Source organism: Sylvia atricapilla, chromosome 3 (genome assembly GCF_009819655.1).
Source record: "Sylvia atricapilla isolate bSylAtr1 chromosome 3, bSylAtr1.pri, whole genome shotgun sequence".
NCBI lineage: Eukaryota > Metazoa > Chordata > Aves > Passeriformes > Sylviidae > Sylvia > Sylvia atricapilla.
Genome location: NC_089142.1, coordinates 107109599 through 107127836, shown reverse-complemented (window position 1 = coordinate 107127836; position 18238 = coordinate 107109599). Strand labels below are relative to the sequence as shown.

General features: G+C 40.2%; 2 protein-coding genes across 2 annotated transcripts; both read right to left on the bottom strand.

The window, feature by feature from the left end:
* Positions 1 to 12519: 12519 nt before the first annotated feature.
* Positions 12520 to 17407, bottom strand: MKKS (MKKS centrosomal shuttling protein). Its single transcript, XM_066316529.1, has 4 exons — positions 16417 to 17407; positions 15736 to 15911; positions 14961 to 15071; positions 12520 to 14493 (listed from the first exon to the last, which is right to left on the bottom strand). Exons 1-4 carry the CDS (start codon positions 17405 to 17407, stop codon positions 14053 to 14055), a joined length of 1719 nt encoding a protein of 572 aa, XP_066172626.1. The 3' UTR covers positions 12520 to 14052.
* LOC136359676 (uncharacterized) lies at positions 17385 to 17794 on the bottom strand. Its single transcript, XM_066316536.1, has one exon. The coding sequence runs from the start codon at positions 17792 to 17794 to the stop codon at positions 17645 to 17647; it is 150 nt and encodes a 49-aa protein (XP_066172633.1). The 3' UTR covers positions 17385 to 17644.
* Between the last annotated feature and the right edge of the window lie 444 nt (positions 17795 to 18238).

Genomic DNA, 18238 nt, shown 5'->3' with positions numbered 1-18238 from the left:
AAAGTGTCTAAACACTCCAGTGAGAGAGCACCAGGTCTTTTTCTCAAAACCCCTGCAGTAATCCTGTTTTCTTCATACCCTTGGGTGATGGAGTAGTGCTTCACTGTATTTTAACCAGGCACACAGTCTGAAGAGGCAGATACCACAATGCAATAGTCGCAAATGGATCCAATCAAGTTCCTGCAGTGAAGCTGGTTTAGTTAATGATTACTTTAATCTTATCTATATTTCCTTTCATGTTAAACACTCATTTGCTCTGTGCTACCAAAACAGCAGCAACAAAAAGGACTTTGCTATTATGTTTTACTTCATTTTCTTCTTCGTGCAAAAAACCTCCCATGTTTTCATTATAAGAACATTTCAGTAACAAAAAAATTTTTTTCCCAGAACCTTTTCTTTTAGCAAGCAGGTTATTGACTATAGCATTGAATTCTGAGAGCTGATTGAACAGTTGACTTTTGTCAGTTCTGCCCTCAAGACTCCCATATTCAGTTAATAAACCTTGTGGAACAAACTATGCAGGGAAAATATAAAGACACTTGACACTTCTTTTTTTGTTTTCCCTTTTTCCCGATGAGATTCTGCTGACACAATACACTGATACAGAAGACAACAAAGATTCCCAAGCACGGGATTGGCTGCAGTGATAAGACACCCCAGCACCACTGGCAGAGGAGAAGTGCACACAGGGAAAACATGCAAGAAATTAGAGAGTCAGAGCGCTCATTTTTTCCAGAGGAAGCTATGTTTCTGGCTCTGCTAGCTACAAGGGAACTGAGAAAAACCAGTAGGGACAGCCTGTCAGCCAGCAGAGAGGCTGGAGCACACGGGAAGCTCAACAAGGACACAACAGCCAACACCTTCCCTTTCCAAAAGGCTCAGGATGAGCAGAAGCCTGTGCAGAGCTTCCCCGGCTCTCCCTGCTCAGAGCTCACATCAAGGAACCAAAATCTCTCCGAACCAAAAGCGCTGCCTGGATGTGGATTGACAACAGCACAGGGACACGTGTAGCTCTAGGCCAGGCACAGAAGCATTCCTGCCGCTGAGTCACAGCACCAGGGAGCTGTGAGTGGGTGTGAAGCAGTTAGAAAACCACAAGCCTACCACGGGATGACTGTCAGAGATGACTGGTGGGCTTTGCTTTGAACCAGTTTGTGACGAGTGCAGATATCTGAATGCTGCTGTTTCTTTTACAAAGAAAATGGCTGGAGCCTTTTGTAGATTGTGTCCCTTTGGCTATAAAGTCACAGTCACCTTACCTGTGAAATACAGGTGGCCAAAACAACTCCACATGAGATGAGCTCTGATGGGACTTACAGTCCACGAGCAGCTACTGCCTTTGTGATCAACACGTAAATTTTTATATAAAAGTGTTGAACCACAGTAACAAGCGCCTACTGAAGTGAGCCCAGACTCTTTTATTATGGAAACACACATTTTAAAACAGAAAACAAACGATGGGTTACATGAGGTGGGTTGCTGTCCAGACTGGAGAAGGTTCCAAGCAGACCTTATAGTGGTATCTCAGCACCTATAGGGGAACTTCAAGAGAGCTGGAGAGGGACTTTTGACAAGAACATGGAGTGAGAGGAGAAGGAGGAATAGCTCCCCACTGACATAGAATAGGTTTAGATTAGATGTTAGGAAAAAATTCTTTACTGTGAGGGTGGTGAGACACTGGAACAGAGTGCTTAGAATAAGTTCTGAATGCCCCACTCCTGAAAACTTTCAAGATCAAGTTGGAAGGGGCTCTTGAACAACCTGATCTAATCCCACAGCAGGGGACTTGGAGCCAGATGAGCTTTAAGGCCCCTCCAACCCAAACCATTCCATGATTCTATTTTCTGATTTCCTGGAGCCAGGAGTAGTCATGAGCTGCATGCTACATGGCACTGCTGCAAGGCTGAATTACTATCCTGCGTATAACAGAAGCATTGAACACCCAAAGAATCACAGAATGGTTTGGGTTGGAAGGGACCTCAAAGACCACCTGATTCCCTGTCGCCTGCCATGGGAAGTGCCATCTTTGACTAAACCAGGCTGCTCAGAGCCCCATCCAACCTATCCTTGATACCAAACTTAGAGTGAAAGAAATAGCACCTGTCATAAAAAAAACAGTGGACTCACCTGATCTTAGGAACAAAAGATGAAACTCATCCCACACTGTCATTATGGAAAGAGCTATTTGCATTCATACTGGACAGATCAATGCAGTGGATTTCTCTCTTCTCTGCTTTTAAAACCACCAGAAATCCATGCTTTTTAGGTAGATCTTGGAAGAACATCTGGATACACGGTGCATGACTTCATATATTACTTTTACCCTCTTCAGGCAAAAAAACCATCATTTCATAAAAATGTTTTTCATCTAGCTTGGACTTTCTTGAGATGAGATTTGTTGAAACATATGGCATAACAGTACCTCCTAAACAGAGGTATTTATTAAAGAAAACAGTGATAAATATAGCTCCAAATAAACAGCTTTCAGTAAGAAAAGCTCTCCAGCTTTACCTCCCTTGTTTATCCAGGCTAGATCTTCCTTGGAGCACTGTGTACCACACAGACAGCCAACAGCTGAGTATTAGTGCAAAATATTACAGTGTCATTATGGTTTGCTTAAAACTGACTTTATACTGCTCTGGCTCCTCTTTTCCAAAAACAGTCCTTGGCCAAAACAAACCAGCAAAGCAAAAAAAGCTCACTGAGAACAGAATTGTTTATTCCAAAGGAGATAACTAGAAAGATGAAGGACAGACTGACTGCTGGCATGGAAAATGGCTCAAAGACATCTGTTCAACAGCTGACCCACACCCACTACACAATGGACTGAAACATCTACAGATTAGCTACTGAAATCCCCAGTTTATAGCTCAGTATTGGCTCAGTGCATTAAAGGGCTGTGGGTTAAACTGTTGGAGCTCAGCAATGAAAGCACAGGGACAGGCCAGAGCACTGGGTCTTTGGTCTCACTATTCCCACCCACCAGCCAGAACTAAATTATTTAGAGGAGCCAAGTTTAACAGCTGTGTTCTGTACATTTAATATTACCAATACAATAAATACTGAAGTGTTTCACTGGTGTATTGGGATTAAGGGAGAAACACTGCTAAGGCCTAAGCTGCTCTGCAAATAGGTATGTGCAGTACCAAGAGAAATGTACATTTGCAGCCAAATTTTACCAACATTCCAAATTTTACAAGCACATTTGCAAATTAAACTGAAGGATTGGGACTGAGGTGCAGCCCCATGACAGCATTGCAGCAAGCCAGAGTAATTGATGACTTAGTTTTATCATAGCAACCAAATTCTTCAAATTCTAGTTTTTTAAATTTATTTTACTAAAACCAGATAGGATTTGGAAGGATTGAACACCTGTCACTTTCTCTGTCCTTCACTTATTGCCCATCTGCAGCTGACAAAAGTGTTAAAGGATACAAATAGCAAAGGGAAGAAAAGCAAAGCAGCAAATCTTTTCTTTGATTTGCATAGTTTCTCCAGGCATAAATTCAGCAAAAGGCACAGATTTCCTCTCTAATGGTTTCCCTAGTCTAACAATTTGCAAAAGAAGCTAAGTCTAGAAGAATGGAATCTCTCATCCTCGATATCACGGGCATCTGAAAGCTTTTAACCTTTAATGCAGCGTGGACTTCAGTATTACCTTCACACACAGATACAGGAGAACTGTGATAGAAAGCTGCCAAATCCCAAAAGCCCAGATCAAACGAGCACTTGCTCTTTAATTAATAAGGACATGGATGTAAAGTAGAAAATTTCAGGCCCTCTGCAGGCAAGATGTGAGTTTAGGACTCGAGAGACAAAAGATCAAATACCACCTGCTCCCACCTACAGTGTGACCTACAGCATCCTAAACTAGGCTTCCTTTTCTGACCCATTGGAAGCCACATCTCCCTCCACTTGCTCTGTTGTAGGGATTATCTAAGTGAGCCCCACTGGGCCCCTTTTCTTTTATCTGCACTTCTGGGTGAAGAATATTTTTTGTTTCCTTTTTTTAAAATAAAACCTGGAAGTAAACATGTATGTCTTCCTCTCACAAGGCTCAGGTTCAGCTTGTGGTCTCTTACTACTCCCATTACGAATGATCCAAGGCTGCTCCTGCCACAGAGGTCACTGCTCCATCACTGGTGGTTTGTCCAGCCTACGCTGTGCTTTGCAGTTGTATTTTTTAATCTGTGTTTTGCATGCTTGTAACAACTCACTGCATTGGTTTACTCAGAGCAATAGGACTCTTTAGACATCTGCAAGATAAACCGCTTTAAACATTTGCTATTACAGAATAACTCCAGTCTGATGTCCTGGGTAACTTCACCTGTAAATCTCTTTTTTATTCTTAAATAGCTTGTATTATGGCTTACCAGCTGATGCTGGGAGCTCTAGAAGGGATGTCATTCAGCCTGGATGGGCAGAAAAGGGACACCTAGAGAATTCAGGAACGGGACAAAGCACATCTTTCATCTTTCTTTCCCTGCTTTCATAAAATAAATCTCTCTGGCTCTCCAGCTCAGCCCTCTGCTCCATCCCCCCAACACAGATAAAAGTGACTTCCATGATCTCATATTCTTCTGACCAAAACAGAGACAGTCACAAATACGTGACCCAGGGGCTCAGAGACAGTCCATATAAAACACTTTTGGATCTCATCCTGCCATGTCAGTATTTCACCATGGCTTTTAGTCACTGCTCTTAAAACTCACACAAAAAGGCTCAGGCCTAGACACACTGCTTCATGATCTGAAATCTCATTTCAGCATGTTTGCTTTGTCCCCCTCTTTTCTTCTGAGCCAGAGTTCAGTTCCTCCAAATAAAGACAAACCTGAAGAAACTCACATTTAGGCATTACTGAGAAATTGTCCTACGAGTGCCCATTAAAACTGACAATCCAGATGCAGCCTGACCCAGGAGCCCTTAAATTGCTGATTGCTAGAAGCTAAAAGTGCAGTCCTGGAGACTTCTTGCTGTTCTTCCCTCAGCACTTAAAAGGCCACTGTAGAGAATGAAGATAATTGTATCTCAGCTGTGTGCTTACTTTGTGTCTCATCATCACTAGTATCTTTTGAGGGCAGAGAAAATGGTCTTTTTGGTCTGTATCTTATTTTGCTCTTCCTGTATTCAAATGGTGTCAAGAAACAGACCAAATTTTCAAAAGGGTGGTGGGGAAATGACACCTTTTCAGATTCCAGAAAAAAAAGAAACAGACATTTCTAGGATCTGGCCCATATTTTGAAAATGCCAATTTTTAAAAAGTAAATTCTCATGCTTTCTTACCTTACAAGTCACTGCAATCCCACTATTTAAAGAAAAGGAGGCAAAAACAGCTTAACACAGACAATGACAATAGAAATAAGCACATTACTCTTTGAAAAGGACAGGATTTCATCAACTCCAGCTCCTCCAAGCTAGGCTGAGTACTCAGCACTATGACAACAACCTCCTGGTACACTGTTCAAGGCCAAACCAGTGAGCGTGTGTGCGGTCTCTGAGAAGGCAGCAGATCCCACACTCACCATCTGGCTGGAGCTCTTTGGAAGACAGGCACCTCCCATCCAAAATCTCCAGGTTCTCCAGTCGAGGTCGGCAGGCAGAGCACAGCCTGCCTCACTCTGACAATAACCAGAACCACGCCGACCTTCAAATTCATCACACCAAGAACCTTCTGTTGAGATAATTTCATCAACTCTATTCATTACCAGCGTGTCCCTGAGGATTCTGCCAGGAAGAGGCTGAGGCACAGCGTTTCTGCTTCTGGGTGTTTCATTATGGCACAAGTTCTCATCTAAGTGACTTGCCCCTAATGGAGATAAACATCTTGTTCAGCTGGAACTTCTGCCCGTAGCCAGAGCCCTGGGCAGGGCCAATCTTTTGTTCCTGTCACAGCTATTGAGAGCATGTCTGGCTAGGAATTAAGATGAATTCTTGATTAAACATCAATGAACACAAGTGACAAGCATGCGGGGCAGAGTTTGCCCATTTTTACCCAATAAAGTTCAAGCTTATATATTCAATAAACTGATTTTTTTGTCCAGGTATACTTTATACTACACACACAGTCTTAAGATCATAGCGTCCTTGCCAAACGACTCAATGTTTTTACTACCTGAAAATATCAATCTAATTCTCTATTCAGGGAGCCTTACTACACAATTATGATAAAACTGAGTGTTTTCTTTCCACCCTGTAGAGAAATAATCTCTTGGCCTGTGGCTCCAAATCCATTCTCCTCTGTGTTTCATGGTTGGTTTTTAAACTGTATTTGTTACAGCCACAGAATTGATTTCGTGCCTTACAATTACTGCTGGCTTTGCCAGTCACTACACCCAGTCATCACTCAGGCTGGCAAATATTCTCTATCTGAAGCTATAAATATAGATAAGTATTTTATTTTGAGTCCTTTAATATCACCTGCCTGGAACCTTGCAGCAACTGCTAGATATGACCAAAGCATCACGGCAAATAAATCCCTATTTTCCAATATTGCAAGTCATCCTTGTAAGGCTGGTGTGGATATTTAAGAGACATTTTATATTAATCTGTTACAAAGATAACTATCTGCAACACTTTTCACCATCCAAAGCTTCAGGCAAAATGTCTGTCAACAAAATGGAAACTCACCTCTGCTATTTTGCAGAGGTACAACTATTCCTTTTCTCACTAAAAGGCATGTTGATATCATACAACTTTTTTTTCTTTTCTTCCTCCGATGTAAAACCAACTTTATCTTCTTTTTTCTACACGCTCTAGATTCAGACAGATGTAGTTCTTGATGACTTTATGCCCATAAGTCATAGTTTTAAGCAACTAGATGTAGCCAATATTATAGAAAAAATCTTGCTTTTTACTCAAGCGTCTTTAGGGCCAATAGCAAGGGAGGTTTTAGATCCTCTACCAGTATGCAAACCCAACCAAAACCACATTCTGAGGATTGTGGATGCTTATGTTTATTTTGTGTGTTCAGGAAACTTATTTTGCCATGAGATTTTTGGCCTAAACTTTGCAACACATACTACATATAAAGTCATACAAGATGTGCCTCCTTCAATCAGCACTACCTCAAGAAACTTAAAACTTTCCGGGCTCCTATATGAATTCAGTATAAATTTAACGATTGCTACGCCAAAAACGTGAACACTGAAACAAACCGCTCCTTCAGACTATTTACTGTAGTTTGCTTAAAATAAACTTAATTATAATATAACCTTAAAACACCTACAGCAGTTCAGCCATGCAACTGCATATTCCTCTCGGTTAAGAGGGAACCCTGCTGTGTTAAACATACACCATGCATAAGGCATGCATTGCTGCCCACAGCTCCTCGATAACTGGTTCCATGCCAACACACACAGCTCCAAACGGAGACAGGCCAGAAACAGCGTTTCTCTGGTGTTCACTCCAGAAATCCACAATAAACCTCGGGAATTCTGTCATGCGTTCCACCTATTCCTTAACAGGCTGTACTAAACATAAGCAATAATGCCATGCATGAGTTATTCCTGCAGTGAAGCAAATCCTTCTCTGGGCCCAGCTAAAAACTGGAGTGACACCTGCTGTTTCGCACGCAGCTTTGGAAAGAGTTTTCATTGAGCAGCCATTTCGATTAAGCAGATGTAACAGATCTTCTTAACACCTAAACCCAGGACACGTGCACTTACACTCCCCTCAGAATTCTGCTCTTCTGCGAAACACTCATATGAAGGACTCATTGAAAGGGTTTTACACTCACAAAGACATCAAGTGCATACTGCTTTTAGAAATTTCATGCTATAATATTTCAGTACCCAAAGGAGGGTTTTGCACAACAATTTTTGTTATTAGACTCTAAAATCATTTCTCTGCTGCTTTGCTTTGGAGATGAGTTCTTTATTTGGAAAGGCTCATACTAAAGCAAGAAAAAAAAAAGATTGAATTATTCAATATAGAGTTCAAGTATTCCTTTTTCTTAGCATTTTGTACTATATTATCTTAATCAGTTAATTTCAAAGGTAAGAAACAGCAAGGCCATGTTCAGCTGTTTTAGCTCCTACTCAAATAACCATGTTTCAGCTGAAAACAACTTTCAATTAGAAATATTCCCAGCTGTAGAACATTAACACATCTGACTGGCCAGACCAAACAATTTATGGAACAAAGCAGAATAATTTATGGACAAATTCACATTTACAAGTAAAGTATCATGGCAGGACAGTTCAAAACCCGATTCAGCAAAGATATCTGGGTCAAACACAAAGCATGAAAGTCGGTGCAATGCTGATCAAAACTACATGACATTTCAGTGTTACAGCGACAGCGAGTTTCAGGACATGCTTCCAAGGATCACGATTTTAAATACCCAAAAGGAACTCAAGTAAATACTAAAAATCTAATTTCCTTTCCCTCACCTCTGCTGACAATACCAAAGAAGAAATACAGCATAGCAGGGTATGCAAAACCAAGCGAAGAATTTGTTCTACCTTTGTTAGTTACAGGAAAAATATTTCCTTGCTTGCTTACAAATGAAGTTGTGGAAAGCAGAAAAAAAGGCAGGCATAGACAGACAGCCGTGCCACACAACTACCTGCTGAACAGGCACAGTGCTGGTGCAAAGTAAATGTATTAAAACTTACTTTTCACGGACTGCAGCTCATGTGATGATGGAGGGGCCATGGGTCAATCCTCTGTGTCCATCCTCAGACCACTCCTGAGGAGATTTCCAGGGGTGTGGCTATGTGGTCTTCCCGACGGAACTCCCTCATCAAGCGTTGCCGGGCCATTCCCTGTTTTTAAAGATACTGGGCAATCCATGTCAGCCTTCCCAGAAAGTGCCCACGTCCTGGAAGTTCCCCAGGCCTTTAGCACACCGTTGGCCCTTGTTTCTCCACAGGTAATTTCCCTAATGTGTCTCTGAGGGGAGCAGGGCAGCCTGTCACAGCCGCCCTGGATAACAACCATCAGGAACCATCAGCCTTTTATTACCTTCGTCAAAGAGAAGGTGGGGTTTTCTTCCTCCGAGCCTTCTTTGAGGCCAGCTCCTTCCCGGCTGATCTCCAGGGTGTCTGTCCCTCCGGAACAGTTCATTGCACAAGGAAAAACCCCATTTTCCCAGCACTTTCCGCAGGATGAGGCTTTGCTGACAGCCCTAGTGCTGTGCCGCGGCTCCAGGTTTCCTTAAACCCAGTTTTTGCTCCACACCCTTCCTGAGGGTGCCCAAAATGGCATCCCACCCGCTTCCAGCAGCTGCCCTAGGCCAGCTCTCCTTAAACACATCCGAAAAGGGCAAAAAACACCACTTGGCAGCAAGGAATTTAAGGGGAAAGAGTGGGAAACATGGCAGGAGAGGTTTATCTGGACCCAGGAGGTTTTTCATCCCGTTTTCTCCCTCTGTTGAGCTGAGGCGTGAGCAAGTGGTTGCGCAGGCACGTGGCAGGAAGAATATTAGTTACAAAGAGGAATAAATGAGGGTGGAATAGTTTTGCTTCTGGCTCCTAAAGCCACAAAGTCTTCCAAGAACTGAAGGTGGCACAGTCCCTACAATTCCCTGAAAAAACCATTCAGCCAAGTGCAGCATCCATCAGCAGGGTCTGCAGAGCCCACACACAAATGTCGACTCAGGGATTAGGGAACTCATTTCCCCCCAAACCTCACTTTTTTTAAAATCAGGAATAACGGATCAGTCTACCAATATCATAAAGCCTTAAAGCAAAAGAGACCAGATTTAATGGTTTATGAAAAGAAGGTTAGCAGGAAGGAATAGGTGTTAACATTGCAGTGCTGCCACACAAATGCTTAGCAGACACTGTGTAATAGTATTAAAATAATAAGCAGCTAGTATTTAATGTGTATTTAATGTGTACCTGAAGAGAGTTGATGTTGTCCGGACAGAAAATAACAAGGACACTAGGAATCAGTTTGCAGAAGGCAGAGAGACACAGCTGGGGCCTGCCAGGCACATGATAAAAGCTTGAATAAAAGCTTTTCATGTGCAAGCAGATTTAAAAGCTGAAGTTCATAAAGATGTTTGCAGAAAGGTATGAAAATAAAATGTGTTTAATGTTTAGGTCAAGCAGCCCAATCCTGGAACCTGTTCTGCAATTAATTTTATTGGTGCCTGGAATAATGACATGGTGACTCTACTTATATACAATGCACTGTGACTAAATTTCTGCTTCCAGCATAGAGAATAAATTTGTATATGCTTTTGAGCTTGTGTTGTACAAGGCTAATTTGAACCAGGCAAAGCATACAGACAAAAAGCAAAATTATTTCTTAACTGAGAATGTAAGATCACAGTGTTACTGGTCAAAAAGTTATTTATTAGTACTGTGCAACTTGTCTCTTCTGGCAAACATAGAAATCACTCATATTTTCAATAATGGATAAAAGCGACTTATATTCTAGAACTAACCATTGTAATATGGCTTCTCAAAAAGTCTGGCAGATCGTAAGCATGCTGGAGGCAGTCCATTTGCAATAAAGTCAGGCTGTTTCTGCATCTTCAGAACAGCAGTAAATGCAGATTCAGTTAAAGTTCTTCCTACGACATTGACTGACTCAAAGATATTGATTTTTCTGAGATTGGAGAATGTAATACTTACATGACTCAGTTCACATGGCACTGCTGAAAATGTGATGAATACCACATTTTGCTAACCAGCCCAGCAAAATAAGGGCACAAGTAAAATTCAAGAGTAGAGGTTTTAGGTAAGGTGAATTGTTTTGTACATGCTCTGCTGTGCTTGTGATATTCAAGGCACTGTTTTCCTTACAAACTTTGCCAACAATCAATACTCTCCTTACCAGGACAGATCTAACATTGTAATGGCTGCTCAGCCTAAAAAAGCCCAAACATTTAAATTAAAAAATTAAAAAATGAAAAATTTTGAACAACAGACCAATGTTATGCTACCAATACAATAAGGATAGGTTTCCCAAAGTCACAAATCTGTTTCTAGCCTGTCTTCCATATGAACATCCACTCTGAACAGCAGAGCCCGGACTCTGAAGACATGATACAGTAAGAATTGCTGATATATCTGACATTGCTGATCTTGAACTCCAACCATTCCTGCCCACAGCCTTAAGGTCACATTTCTCTGTGTGTGTGCACTGAAGATGTAAAGCAATAAATCAGATTACTGGTAGCAACAGTGATGTACTGTTTCTGGAACTTCAGAGAATAATAAAATGCATCCAGGTTCAACATAAAAAAATGTGGCATTTTACCCAGAAAAATAATTAAAGGAGTCTACATAAATTCTGATCAAAGTTTCCTTAATGAAATGACTCTAATATTTTAGCAAGGATTTGAGTTATTATAAAATCTCTTTCTTTGTTCCTGTGCAGCGAGTAGCTTTTCACTTTACATCTGGATCTTAGAACTCTTCACCCACAAATCTTTGGTCCCATTTTATAGACAGGAGAATAGACAGAAAAAGATCTCAGATATGGTTCAGTGACTCTACAAATTTACAGATAAGAAACAGGTATTACACATTCTTAACCAATGCCAAAATAGTAACATTTAATGGTGCATCTGCTTGAAATGCACAGAATAATAAACAGAAATAAAGATCCCTTAATCAATCAGCATTTTCAGGTTTTCACTTTGATGGTTTGAGAATCAAATGGGAATAGAAATACCAAACAAATACTGAATTGAGGAGTAGCTATATTACACTGGCATCTAACTTAAATATGCTGACCTGAGTGATTATAATATCAACACTTCTTTATTTCTCCTTCTAGGCCTGGAGCATGAACAAAGCTGAGAAAGCTGGTAATGCTTTCTGTGCATTCCAGAAGTGCCAGATAACACACTTCTCATGCATTATCAGTAGAATTACTAAAGTTTAAATGAATCTGAGCAATCTTTGGAAATCAGACATGACCGAGGTTATGATCAGAAAACACTTGTCTCCTACTACTTATGTAATGCTAATTTTTCCCACTGAACTTCAAATGCCAAGGGGAACAGGAATAAAACCATAGTGGCCTCTCAGAGGCATTACAACTGAGGATATTTCATTCTGTCAGCTTTAAAACACAGGGGGAACCATTTTTGCACCCAAATTTAATTACAAAGCATGAAAGTTCAAAAAAGTTACTTCCTGTTGCTGTTAGCTTGAGTCAAAATTCTTTTTACTTGGATTTTAAAAGGTGTTCAAAGTTGTACTCCTCCTATGTTACCCCTTAAAGATGAGGCAAGACTAAACACTAAAGGTTCAAGCCTACTGTGGTACAACTGAGAACTGAACCCATACTGTCCATAAAGAGCAGAGCAAGCTGCTTATTTACCCTTTTTAGTCACAGTAGGAAACAAATATTCATTCTTATTAAAATGATTGATACAGGAGAAAAAATCTTTAATTAATGTATAAATTAATTTTTAGCTACTTAGCAAAACTAAATTTAATTTGTTCAGTTTAATCTGGGAGTTTCTTTTTGGGAGAGAATAAAAACCATTGCCAGCTTTGATTCAAGACCTGTGATTCCACCTTCAGATACCAAGACAAAAGAACACTCACAACTACCTCTACTTGAATATTATTTTAATTTTCACTTCACAGCTGTAGTCACTAAACTCAGCATTTTCACACTGCATAACGAGCTGCTATTATAGGAAGTAAAATAGCATAATTCAGCACTCTGAGCTGGAGAATCACAATTAGATGAAGTATTACCAAGATTTTTCTGTGCCTTAAGATATGCACCATCATTTGGCTTCATTATTCCTGATGTTTTCATATAGTTCATGGCATATGGGATGATCAAGATATAAAAGCAGCCCTTTTAGTAACTGGCTTTCAGCAGTCTCCATTATCAATCCTTGCACAAGCCCCCAAAGGATGCCTTACAGCACTGAAGCAATCATTCCAGGTCATAAAAAGATAAAGAACTTTAAATAACTCTTCCTTTTTTTTTCCCAGTGAGAAAATGATTACTTATGTTCTGAAAAATTAAAAGGACTTTGTACTAAAGGTCTGGAAAGATCTGGTTTTAATTACATATTTCAAATCTACTGCTTATATGCAGTAAATAGATTATTAAAAACTTAAAAGAGAGCAGGAAAAAATAAGCAGACTAGACTGGAACTGACTGGGATGTGTTCTGGAAACACACCATAAACAATTTGTCCCTTGTGACTGAAAACAAAAAGGGAGAAGAAAAGTGGCAAAGAAAATGAGCTTAAGTAAGAAACTGTAACACCCCTTTTGATCTTGCATGCAAGCTGAGAATAAGAAAGTTTTGATTATTCAGTCTACAGTCTTATTTAAAGATCAAAACAAGTCTGAGCAGCTTAAAGCATTACTTTATTAAAAGAAGCCATGTACAGTCAAAGAGTTAAATTGAATGGTAAGTGGGACATTCTTGCAGTTTTGCTTAAATGATAGAAATTTCATTATAGACTGCCCTGTATTCCACAGAAGAAAATCAAGGTCCACTTGACAAGTTTTTTCCACCCAGTCTGCCATTTCTTTTCAAATCTTCTGTTACCTATGTGCTCCCTTAAGAGCTCTAAATTGAGTTGTTATAACTTGTTAAATAAATTACGTGTATGAATTCAAATCTTTCAGCCATTTAGCAATAGAAACTGCATACACATATAGTATACTGTGACAAAAACTTTGGGACAAAATTTAAAACAAGTGGTTCAAGGTATCTGCTAAGCCTTTTTTACCAACAAAATTAAAAATACCGGTGATAAAATTCTCCTGCAATATAGAAGTCTCTTTGAATGTGTAAAGCTTTTGCTGAAACTCTACACATAGCACGTTTTCTCAGCAAGTGAATCCATTTCTCTCATTCCTTTGAAGATGCCACAGAGCTAGCCAATATCCAAAACTTTCCTTAATGCAGAGGGAATAGGTTGAACATTTGAAAATGGTTGAGAGCACAGTAGATTAACATCAAGAAGAGTATTCAGCAGCCAACTGATGAATTTAAAATTTCTGTCTGCTGTCCACATTCCAACCCATTCAAGTAATTTAACACATTATACTTTACCCTGCTTTCAATTCAATGTTTTCTTGCTATGCAACACAAATCACAATTAATTTTGTGATTCTAATTTTGATCTTCAATTATGTATGAAAGATCCAATATCAGGTTGGCTGTCTCCAGAGCTACCTGCAGGCCACTGCACTTGGCAGCAAAGCAATCCAGAGTCAGAAGATCAGCAACTTTTGCTGAGGGCTCTTTAGGACAGCCCTGTATAACAGGAGAGCCAGACTGGCTTTGCAAAAACCTCCAGCTGAGGTCCTCTGTGTTATCATTCACCCCACAGCCACATCTTGAAACTAGATCTGACCACTTGGAGACACAGGGAGAACCTGATGGAACAAACCAAGAGTGTCCATAAATCATGTCTGTAAGAATTTCTTCACCATCGTGACTCAGAGAGCGAGCTACAGACTCCAGGGAACGGCAAAACCCTTCAGCAACCAATTGGTATTGTGTCTGAGAACAATCTAGGTCTTTGAAAGTGCTGGCAGGCAGACTAGAACTCTAAAAAAGAAACCAGAACCAGGAAAGCAAAGTTAGAACACTGTTTTACAGAAATAATTTTAAACATGTATCATACTGCTGCTTTTTTTTCCCCCCAAAACAGATGGTTCGGTTCTAACTAAAAAATGTTTAAGTCATGATTATCCCACAATAGGAAAGAGTCAAAGTGGAGTTCTGCATTATCATCTTTCAATATAAAAACTCTACATATTTTCAACACTTAAAAATATGCAGTTACTATAATAGATACCTAAAGAAAGATCAACAAGTACAAATACAGTGTTAAATTTAATGGATATAATTAAAACGGAGTGCTTCAAATAGACTCCTTCATTTTATATTAGCAGTAAGCAAAAATGCCACATTAATCTAGAAAGAGACAAGAGTTTTAACTGTTGTAGGGATTCTACATAAATTCTAATTTCTTAAGTGTATCAAGCATCTTAAACCCCTTATGTCTTATGTACCTTGTATCTTATGTATGAAGCCAGGTGAGTTTCTGTACAGCCCCCTCCTAATAATGCCAAAGGTTCCTTCACTGTTAACTGCAACACGTGTTCTGCAGTTTCACAGACACGCTGAAAGCCATATGAAATTCTTGTTAGACATACCACCATTAAGAGGAATTGCCCCCATTGAAAAAACCACCAGAATAGTATTTTCAGTAGTTTCTGGTACAGATTCCATAAACTTGAATTACATGTGGATATAAAGCTGCTGAGGGATTTCCAAAACCATGTTCACTTAATGAGAAATCGTCTTTATTTGTCCACGCTATGGAAAGGCAGAAATAAAAAGCTGCATTTTAATCCTTCTTTTTTCAAAACAGGGCTGTATCTAAAAAGTCAATCAGCATCAATGACATTTCCAGACCAACTGTTCAACGCAAAATAATACCTGACTATCATTGTATGTGCTGCTGCCAGCTTTTTGCTAGGCAGTTTTGATTTTTACGTTCTCATAGACCAAGCAATGATAATGGAAATGAAAATATTTACCCAGCACTGGCCTCAAAAACAGGTGAAACATGTACCTGTCCCTAAACAAATCCCTGCATTAAAACAAAGGCATTAAATGAACATGAGCACTTCAAGGATTTTGAAATCCTTGAAACAAATAAACTTAATTTATGTACTGGAAAAACTATGTTTCTAAACTCAATATATTTAATATTTCTCAGCATTTTATTTCTCCATTAAAAACATAGCTTTCCAATAAAAGATTTGAAGAAAATTTGCCTACCTTCAACTCATCCCATGCTGTTTCACTTCTGTTACAGAGTATCAGGCTGCAGATAACTGTGTCCTCAGGAATTAGATGTAGAAAATGCTTTGAAGCAAAACTCTCAACGCACAAATCCTTCACAGTGCCGTAACAGCCAGGAGACAATGAATGTATGGAAGCTATAGGCTGTGAACCTGTCAATTAAGAATGGAGAAAACAGTATGTGGTACCATCAGAACAGCTAGCTGATGCATTTTATAAAGCACAAACTTTATTCCTCTTGGCTTTTTAACTTATATAGATTGTTCAATACCTGACATTTCAATTCACACAGGAAACCACAGAAACCAACACATTTAGACTGCGAGATTTGGTGGCAGTTTCAGATTAAAAAAATAAAAAAAATTGTTTCATTTTCCTTGAACCAGTTTAAAAACAGTTTCTGGAACTGGATATCACTCATGCAGCAAGCAGGAATAACACCTGTGGTATGCCACCATCAGGGCCTGCAAAAGACCAATATAACCTCGAAAAATAGTTTTTAGACTAGAAAAGAACAACTCTTGCTCAGCTGCTTAGGTAGGTTGGAGAGGAAAATAAGAGACTCCTCCTTTGCAATGACTCCACCCCAGGTAATGCTCACCTGACCATGAAAACCCCAGGGCAGTGGTTTAGAGCAGAGAACTGGCAGCCTGTTACCTGTCATGCGGCCCAGGGGCTCCATCACTGACAGCCCAGCCCTGTCCACAGCGAGGACACCGTGCTCCTGCAGGTACTGCTTCAAGGAGGGATGCATCACTTTCTGGCACACTACAAGGCCCACCTCATCCTTAACCAGCTGCTTCCCCACATTAAGCAACTGGTTCAGCTCTGAGACTTCCAGAGAAATGCCGTGATGGACTGCTACTGTTCCTTCCTCAGGGTTAAAGCCGTCGCCTGACATGGACACACTGAAAAGGGCAATCTTGATCATCTTTGAACCAGTCCTTTTGACAGCAAGTGGTTTTCCCAATTGGATTTCGGGCGTTTCTAAGAGCAGTCCGGGAAAAACTGTAGAATCCACAACTCTTCTACCTTTCACAGGTATTATCACACACTTCCCCAAAACAGCATTAGCCTCAACATGACACGGAACAGTAAATATAAAAGCCTTTAAAACCAGTGAGGTGAGATGATCAACTTCAGTTTTATTAAGCATGCAAGCAGGTTTGCTTGTTAAAATGCTACGTACCAAACAAGCAAGAGTCTCAACACTGCTAAAATCCACTGACACCCGGCAACCACAAGCCTCAGATTTCAGGTGCTCCATGCACAAACTCAGAAGATGCCTGCTTATTTTAATGACAGTAAAAGGTGCAACGTTCAGGCTCCTGAAATTTTCGATGAAGCCACAGCAAAGAATGGCAGCGAATAAGCCACAGTCACTGAAACGTGACACGTGGTTCCGTACAGAGGCTGTCAGGACACGCAGCACAGGCTGGCTGATGGAAAGGTGCCCCAAGAGGGCTGAGGATTGGGAAGTGGTACAAACACAGCCCCCCACACCATTGTGGAGCTGCTTGAGTCGACCAGCAGGACCGTAGGAAGATTTTAATATTCCGCTCAGCACAGACAGTGACTGACTCACTGCATCTCTAGTTAAAGGCTCACTAATAAATAACGGAGGCTTTTTAGCTTCAAGGCGAGACATTTTGAAGGTAAGATTTTAATTCTAGCCAACAAAACATTGCAATTTTACTTGGCTCTATGATTCATTGCACTTTTAAATTTTAAAAGTAGTACATTTTAATTCTTTGCAGGTAAGGATTATTGTTTTCAGTATGAAACAGTATAAATAACATTCTTGAAACTACCCATCACAGCTCTCTTAAAAATCAGGCTTAAATTATGTTGCAAAACTGATAAATAGTGACAGCAGGAAGCTATTTCATTCCCCACGATCTCTTTTAGCTTCTGATTGAGATTGAGCAGACTTTTTTGCAACAAAGTTTACAAGCATGGTTCCCAAGTGGACACCTATAACTGACAATCCGGCTACAAGCAGAAAGTTCTTTCTAATCCAGGGAGTTTTCTTCATCTTTTCCGGCCACAGTCACAGATGAAAACCTTCAAGCTACAATAAAAACCAGAAAGATATTAGAATAACCTTATGAAAATATTGCATAACTTGACCTATTTTAGTTTTAGTTTTCACCAAAAAAAGTCACAGGACTCTTCCAGTCGGTATCCAGTCTATCAGATACTGCATCAAAAAATCATTTAGGTTGGAAAAGACCTTTAAAGTGGAGTCCTGCTCTTAACCCCAGCACTGCCAAAGCCACCACTGAACCACGTCCCCAAGTGCCACATCTATGTATCCATTAAACACCTCGAGGAATAGTGACTCAGCCACCTCCCTCGGCAGCCTGTGCCGGGGCTTGACAACCCTTCCTGTGACCATGGTTTTCCTAATATCCAATCTAAACCTCCTCTGCTGCAACCTGAGGCCATTTCCTCTTGTCCCAGCACTTGTTACTGATTG

Coding starts and splice junctions, on each gene's coding strand:
- MKKS (XM_066316529.1), bottom strand. CDS start 17,407: ATGTCTCGCCTTGAAGCTAAAAAGCCTCCGTTATTTATTAGTGAGCCT. Junction 15,072..15,735: donor CAGCATGGGATGAGTTGAAG/GTAGGCAAATTT, acceptor TATGGCTTTCAG/CGTGTCTGTGAAACTGCAGA. Junction 14,494..14,960: donor CTTCATACATAAGATACAAG/GTACATAAGACA, acceptor TTTCTTTTTTAG/AGTTCTAGTCTGCCTGCCAG.
- LOC136359676 (XM_066316536.1), bottom strand. CDS start 17,794: ATGAAGAAAACTCCCTGGATTAGAAAGAACTTTCTGCTTGTAGCCGGA.